The 8,506-nt window shown below is 38.6% G+C and overlaps 1 protein-coding gene across 1 annotated transcript; it reads right to left on the bottom strand.

The window, feature by feature from the left end:
* Positions 1 to 2,536: 2,536 nt before the first annotated feature.
* Positions 2,537 to 8,506, bottom strand: mrpl48 (mitochondrial ribosomal protein L48). Its single transcript, XM_041779793.1, has 8 exons — positions 8,315 to 8,506; positions 7,118 to 7,176; positions 5,273 to 5,304; positions 5,031 to 5,110; positions 4,181 to 4,350; positions 3,048 to 3,150; positions 2,864 to 2,953; positions 2,537 to 2,708 (listed from the first exon to the last, which is right to left on the bottom strand). The coding sequence occupies exons 1-8, from the start codon at positions 8,333 to 8,335 to the stop codon at positions 2,631 to 2,633; spliced, it is 633 nt and encodes a 210-aa protein (XP_041635727.1). The 5' UTR covers positions 8,336 to 8,506; the 3' UTR covers positions 2,537 to 2,630.

The raw sequence follows: 8,506 nt of genomic DNA, 5'->3' as shown, positions 1-8,506 counted from the left end.
CTGTTGAGTCTGGGCAGACATCTGTCACAGGGATTACAAAGAAGTTTCACAAAAGTGGAAGTGAGGAGATGACATTTAGAAGCCTTTGGATACTGCTACAATTACTTGGATGTTCACTGGACTTTTTGATACGCATACAAAACAAAAGCTTGCAATATCACTTTGTCAGAGTTGAAGAAAAATGCTGCACTTAAAGTTAATGCAAAAAATGTATAATGTTCAGCCAGAGATGAAGTTCATGTCTTGAATGTTTTATATTCCTTGATTTCCAGGTTTCAAACAGAAAAGGGAATATAACAGAAGAGAAGTGGCAAGGACATATCAGACTTGCTCAAACGCTAATATAGAAGTGTAAATACTCTAGAAAAACAATGAATGTTGATGTTTCACTGTGATGTGATTTAAAGAAAAACTAAAGATTGTATTTTGTCATGACATTTTTGTGGAGTTGTATTTGTGGAATAAAAACCCAACTGGGTACATTTTAGCCTTAAGGCACTTTCTCATGTGTTTGTCCTGATGTATATCCCAAATAATTGCACCATATAAAACCGTTGATTAGACAAATCTAAGATTCAAATTTGTTATATTTTTGAGTTTAGAGTTCTGATTGTTTCAGCAGCAATGTCTCATTATACATACTGTTTGAGGGATACTAACTTAACAAACCAGTTCATTGGGTAAACCTACTGCTCAACTGCTCATTAAAGCAAGCATGACAAACATGGTAGCAACTAATGTATTTAAGTATGCACTCTCGGCACAAAAAGTAAGGAAATTAGTGTTTGGTAGATGATTTCTTTGTTGTAACAATGCTTCTTGGCAATAAATCTTATACCCTTGGAAATCCTATTTATTCACCTTTTAAATGATGCCACATTTGTAAGGAACTTGTATTTGAGAGATGAGCAGCAGAGCTGAGTATGTGGGTAGTGCCCATGAAAAATTTACCATATCTTTTCTGCCAATGCCAAACAGCTGATTCTGCCATTGACTCTTGTTTTGTGTTTGGTGGATTGGACAATTGAAGTCGAAAGAAACAAGACATATTGGCAATTTAACAATATATTCGTTTAACAAACAGGAAGAACCATATATAGCCACAACAGTCTGGTACCTCCTCCTCATGCTGGTCACCAGCCTGGTCACACACTGCTGTGTGATGGCATCCTGTTCTTCAACCAGCATTTGTCACAAGTCAGCTAACGTGGTTGTGATTGTCACTCTGGCATGAATGGTACGCCCAAGCTGATCCTGCAAGTGTTCAGTGGGGTTGAGATCAGGACTGCTGGCAGACCTGAGTTTGGAAATTGCCTGGGCAGAGAGCCGTCGGCCATATTGTCCTGCAAACCTTGACTGCAAATCTGTAGAAGACAGCCAACAGTAAATGCTGACAGGATGAGGAAACGGCGTTCTTGGGGTGTCGCCTTCTCTCGGCCTGTCTCTGACATCCTCCATTAAATGGAACTTGGTTTTCAGTTTTGAGATAGTACTAGGACCCACTCCAAATAATGCCACAACTTGGTTTTGCAGAACACCAGCTTGAAGTTGCCCAAACGCACGGGCCCTATCCAGATCAGTCAAACGTGGCGTACTGGTTCTTGGAGCAGACGATTACCGACTGCTGTAGCAGGGCCCATGCTGAAAGATACTGACAATCAGTCACCTGATTGGCAGCTATGTCTGAACTTATGCATAGCTGGTGCTGAGTCCATGAACAGCTACTTTTCATTATGAACCTTTACTTTTATATTAAAGAAATTACTATTTTTAATGTATTTTGGTCCTAAATGCTGAGACCCCTACTGAGACTGTGGCCTCACAGGGCAGCCCTAACCACCAAGCCACCTGTGCCAAAAGAGGAATGAATTTTATCGAGAAGCAAATGTACAATGTTATTTAGCAGACGCTCTTATCCAAAGTGAGATGTATATCTTACAGGTAGACAGGTGTTCCAGGAGTGAAGGATTGTGCCCAAGGGCCCAAACTGGACACTGATCATGCACCAATCATGAACGAAGAAAACTGGGGATAAAAAGTACTTAGAACTTCTGGCTGAGGGATGCACAGCGGCACAGGGGTTTGCACTGTGGCCTCACAGCAAGAAGGTCCCTGGTTAACTTCCTGGTCAGGGCCTTTCTGTTTGCATGGTCCGTGCATGTGTGGGGTCTCCCCAGGTACTTCAGCTTCCTCCCACCACCAAAAACATGTTCATTAAATTGGCCGTAGGTGTGAATGTGAGCGTGCCTGGTTGTCTGTCTCTATATTTCAGCCCTGTGATTGACTGGCGACCAGTCCAGGGTGTACTCCACCCTGTTTTTTTTTTATCTCCTCTTATTTTTACACACAACTCTCATTGAGGTATTATTATACACATAACAGTAAGTTATTATTAAAAAGGAAACTACCAATATATGAAATACAATTCTTTCACAAGATTTCATAAGGAAATGTTATGTTAATGTATGTTCTGATTTTTGAGAATATTTATAACAGAACAGAAATGATGCATTATTTCTAGAGATTAACAAAATTGTATTGATTATGAATGTGTACATTTATTTGAAATGTAGGTGAACATCTCCAACAACAGAAAATAAATAAACAAAGTATCTTCTCTGGTCCAGTTTCTATTGGTTCATCTGAGACAAGAGCCCCTCCAGTTCTGGACGTTTCTTGAAGCGTGCCTCGAACTCAGCCTCTGTGTGCTGAGAGAAAAGATAGAAAGACCGTTGAAAACTATTTTTGTTTGTTTCATGGTCTAATAGAACCTTTCAAACTCAACAGTACATGCACCAAAGCTTCAGAGAAGGATCTTTTATGCTAAAACATACAATGAAATGTTTAAAAAATCCTGACTGACCTCTATTACAGAGAGCTGAACTCCTTCAGGTTGATTCTTGAGGAGAACCTCCATGAACACCGGACACAGCGTGGTTTCCAGGCTGCTCACCTAAAACAGATCAACATCACATACGGGTCAAATCCTGTGGAAACAAACATGAAGCATACAGTGCAGGAGTAAGAGGGAGACTCGATGCACATACCTGGATGACTCTCAGGTGAGTTTTCAGCACGGCTTCTACGGTCATCTTGGTGCTCTGGTCCAGCATCAACATAACTTCTGTGCTCTTGGTTGGCAAAGCGTAACTACAGAAGGAGGCCACACAGAAGGCATTTTATCACTATAGCATCCTTATCCTTGACTTCAAAGATGGCACAGAAAGACATCGGGTGTAGCCAAGCTAGAGATTAATTTCCTCTTTTTTATTCTGCTTCAGGCTCTGAGCATGCTCACATCTAAGGAGGCTTTCAGACTTGTATTCTGACTTGCTGTTTCCCTTCTGAGTAAAACCTCTGATTGGCTGAGTAGCGTCATGTGTAGCTAGCTTTAAGATGAGAGGCTGCACCAGTCAAAATGTATTACCATAAATGTGAAAAAGCTGCATCAGCATGAAATCCCAGGTTCACATGGGTCCAGATAGGATGGCACCCGGGTCCAGCTCTAACCACTAATTAGTGACCTTGGCTCTAAGGGAACTATCACCATCTACTAGGGCTGGGCAATTAATCGCAAATGAGATTTAATCGCAATATGGCCTGCTGTAATTTTCAAATCGCAGAAGGTGCAATATTTCTTTAGCCTGAAATTTGTGTCAAAATACCAGTTTAAAAGTTTTTTTTGAAACAAAGACATTATGCCTTATATATCATGCAATCATTTTAGTGGCATATTTTTAGAATAGTGTATAAAAAAAATCCTATTTTCCTAATTTTTGTCTGTTTTTCTTGTTAAATATGACAGTTGTAATTAAAATTATCACTCCCTTTAATACAAAAGTTCATATCCAATTTGCAAAATGAGTCAAAATCATCACAATTAGATATTTCTCAAAATTTTCCAGCCCTGGTTTAATCTAATATTGTTTTGGTTATAGTATAGAATGAATTATTGCTTGTTTTTGTTGTAAAATATATGAGATGAGGAACTTTACGAATAATTGCATATTAAATCGCAATCTCAATATTGGTTAAAAAAACGCAATTAGAATATTTTCCTAAATCGTTCAGCCCTACCGTCTACCATTAATCTTTGCAGTAGTTAATACCTGTTCATATGGTCAGCAAATAAAGAGAAACAGAACTAAAAGAACTAAGAAAGGTCTTTAATTGTCCTCACCTCTCTGATACTTTGATGCCGAGTCGGTTGCAGAGGTTGTGGATGTACTGGGAGTAATGCTCCACCAGCGTCATGTCATAACCCGACATTGTGAAGTTCAGAGACCCATACGCCGAGTCGGTCGCCGGCAGGATCGGCTTCATCTTGAGTCTCTCTTTCCTTTTCTTTGCCTGAAAACAAAGGAACACCTTGTTAATTCAAACCCATGTGAGTTTTTATTTCTAGAATTACTAAACTGAGGCCGACTTTAGAGGTCACACTTTTTTAAAATTTGGTTCAAAAATACGAAGAACTTCAAGAATTAACCTGAAACAACCTCATTCAATTAAAAGACAGGTTAAAGTTGAGTTTATTGGTGAAATTAATGGATGAAAGTAGTTTTCTAACAGATCCAGTAGAGGGCGCCAATAACACATAAAAGGGGCTACCAGAGTACAACAAAAGATCTAAAGAAACATTGCCACAGCCTTTCTTATGTCACTTATCTATATTACATTTAACACTTAACCTAATCTAACAAAGTCCCACATTATTTGACCTTTTAAACAGTTTATTTTAAGTTCAATGCATTAGTTTTGTGTTTTTCTGGTAGTTTTCCCACCTGTTTTCAGCTGTGCTTCTCTTATAATGATAATAATCAGATTTCTATGCTTTACATGGTTGAATTTTAACATTGGAGCCTAAACATTTCAAAAATGACAATCACTCGACAGAATATGTCTTAGACTTAGTCTGAGCCATTTCATTTAAGTCTAACTTTTGAGCCTTAAATGTACAGCTCAGTAACAGTTTACAGAAGAAACCAAGTGATTTGTTTTTACATAAGTGTGACCTGTTCTCTTAGACTCACCGGTCCTTTGGCTAAAAGGTGTCTCCACCGCCCGATCCCGTGTGTCGGCATGGATCTATGTTCTCTTTTGGTCACAGACGCTGTGGATAGGAAGGCAAAATGTGCAGATTTATATGACTACTCATGCCAACATGGTATGTGCAATTGAAATATAACAGTTCAAAAATTAAATGATAAACACGTCTACATGGAGCAGGCAGGAGTTTTAATCTCACAAGTCTTTTTTTTTTTTTTTTACTTACCCCAAACAGGATGCTGGATACAAGGCGTGGCCCTTTAAATACAAAACATAAAATACGGGTCAGAAACAGTGTCAGAGAGACTAAAACTTCATGTATAGGAGGTCAAAAAAGGCCTTATCCTGCCTTGTGGAGGTCTAAGCAAAGCCACTATCCTACGGGGTGGAAAATCACCAGATATGATACCAGCCCTTTTAACATTATTATAATATTATGATTTGATTCTACTTGACTCATAGGGCATATAGGGCCTAATTAATATCAGACAACCAGTCACATTTGATTTTTAAGGGGAAAAAAAGCAACTTCAAGGTTCTGACCATTTTATTTCTAATACAGTTTCAACATTTCAGTAAAAACAACTGATTTAATAAGAACAACAACATCTGTATCAATATGGAGTACCATGTTTTTATATTTAGCTTTTGTCTATCATTACCATAAGAGCCCCCATTACTGTTACCTTTAAATTATGAACATAACTGTGCACAGATGTATTCTCCATGTTAACTTTTACACCCAATTATTTTTTAAGCACCAAATGTTTCCTTTTTTCACTTTTATCATTTTAAAGCTCCTGTGTGTGAAGAGTGCAAACATACTCAGTGAATAAAGCTGTGTCCTTATCACTGGCATTGTTTTAAAGGTCACGTATTTTACGCCTTTAAGACAAGTTTATATTGGTCTCAGAGGTCCCCTAAAACATGCCTGAGAAGTTTGTAGCTGAAAAAATACCCCAGTATTGGATATTTGCATGTCTTAAACCCCCTCTGTTTCAGCCCTGCTAAGAACGAGCTGTTTCTGTGTTTGTGGCTTTAAATGTTACTGAGCTCTCTGACTCCGCCCCTCTCAGGTAATGGATATAGCTTAATGGATGTGGCTCTCATGATCCTCCTCTCAGCTGCCAGCTGAGGAGAAAGAGAGGGGAGAGGGAATGGATTTTTCTGATTCTTGAGGGGGATTGTGGACAGGACAGGGACACATATTTTTGCTAGAGAAGCCTGAAAAAGAGTATTTTGCATAATATGTGATGTTTAAGGTTAAAGATGATACACAGCTGGGCAGAGAGCTGAGTGTTTCAAAATAAAAGTGCTTCTAGAAAATGTCGATCGCTGTTTTGATTTTCCATCAGTTTGACTGGATCTTTGATCAACCAATATATTTATGGATCCAGATCGATGGATCATTAAACACCTACTGTCTTGTCCGTTATCTTGGTAGTTATAATAGATTGCATTAATTATTAACACTGCTACATCAACTTAGAGAAAAGTTACAAAATATTAATTAGGTAGAAACACCGGTTACTGTTGCTGAAAATTTCTAATACTTCTGTGTCTCCACAGATATTCAGATGTTGATTAAGTTCCTCTAAAGCCCAGTTCAGACCAAAGATTTGCTACGAGATGAGCTGAAACTTGCAACTGCTTGCAACGTTCCACTCTGCGGCGCTCTAAACACCTGCCAGTTCACACTGCTGTGATTGAAGAAGATGATGCATCGTTTCCATGGCAACGTCTTAGGGCTTTCACAGACACACTCTGACTCAAGAATGTTTTAACACTTCAATCAGTGGAGTCTGTGTAGCCATATTTTGGTTTGTGAACTCCTTGGGACTTCAAAATCTGGCTTCAAGCTCACAATGTGTTGATATCACTGTTTCTCCTCAGCTGAGAGTCAACAGCTCAGCGTAACCCATCTGAGTCTCCGTGTCTTCTTCTCATCTCAGATTCAGGAAAATTTCCCACCAACAACCTCCCCACACAAGAACAGACTTTTAAGGTAAAGTAAAATGTGCAATACTGTAGCTGTCCTTTTAAATATGAATGCTACAAAGCAAAAACTTACCGGCATAATGTCAGTGCTTGATTTACCACACGTGCCTGCTGGGCGACAGACATCTGCAACTGGACAAAGAACATCAGCCAGTTTATTTTAAAGCATAGCCAAAGTTCTGAAAACAATACATTATTGCAAAAAAAGGATTTTATTTTTTCATTCTCTTATCATATGACAAGTACAAAGGAGAGGAATATGGTGCTTGTCTACACCGCCATCATCAAGTCAGTCCTTGCTTCATCAATTACCGTCTGGTATGCAACACAATATTGGATTTTTGTTATCTGATATGCCAATATTAACAAAAACCTTTAAGCCAACATCAGTATCAATACGGGTACTTAAATGTTATTTAGACCCAAAATTTCAGTCCCTAAAACACACAATCTAATGTTCAGGATGTACAAATTAACAAATATTAGTCCTTTAAACACACTTTCAAGTGTACAGAATGATAATAAATAAAAGACTTCAGCTGTCATAAGTCTTATTTGTTCGTAAGGACAACATTTGCAGCTGATCAGATTTTTATCGCCAAAAAAATAGGACGAAATTTTGATATCTGCCAATATGAGAATTCTTTTTTCAAGTCAATACACAGATATCGTGCATCTCTAACCAAAACCAGGAGAACAGTTTCTTCCCCTCTGCTGTCAGCCTCATGAGCAGTACTCCGGCCCTCACCTCATAGACTGTCACTGAACCCCGGAACCAGCGGACAGTCTGTACAGACTTTATGTTACATTAACGCACATCGGTCTTATTTCATTTTACTCTGTAACTGCACACTGTGTTATACTCATTTAGAAAAAAATAAACTAGTAAACCAGCACACCTGGTTCTCCTTTTGCACCTTTGCACATACTTTCTGTGATGTTTATATTATACACTCCTATATACTGCCTAAAGTGCAAAAACTAGTTGATTTAATCGTCGCTTAATCAGACATTTACTTTTTAAATGATAGTTTTAAGTTGATTGCAGCGCATCATTGTGATGGTAGCTCGCTAGCTAAGTTGGTCATACATCACTGAAAATCAACCATCGTTTACCACCTTACATAAAAAAACAATGACGGTAAAACCTGATTAAACTCTAATATTTGACTAAAAGTGACGCAGCAGCGTTAAAAACTGCCTGTGGAGCGGAGACATGTGTGACCTCTGTGAGGTAATCAGATATTTAACGGCAGAAAGCAAAACCTACCTTTCGAAACACCGGATTCATAACGTCTCTACTATTTTGCAAAAAAGAAAAAGAAAAAACACCTCCGCAGTTGTAAGCTTGTATTTAAAGATTAACTGCGTGTTGTGATACAAGAGACATTCAAAACACATGCAGTCCTCTGCATAGCTGCTGCTACCGACCCGGAAGTTCTAGCAGGAAGTCACTCCGTCA

This window comes from Cheilinus undulatus, linkage group 22 (assembly GCF_018320785.1).
Source record: "Cheilinus undulatus linkage group 22, ASM1832078v1, whole genome shotgun sequence".
Classification (NCBI taxonomy): Eukaryota; Metazoa; Chordata; class Actinopteri; order Labriformes; family Labridae; genus Cheilinus; species Cheilinus undulatus.
Note: the sequence above shows the minus strand (reverse complement) of the source record. Positions and strands in the feature narration are given on the sequence as shown.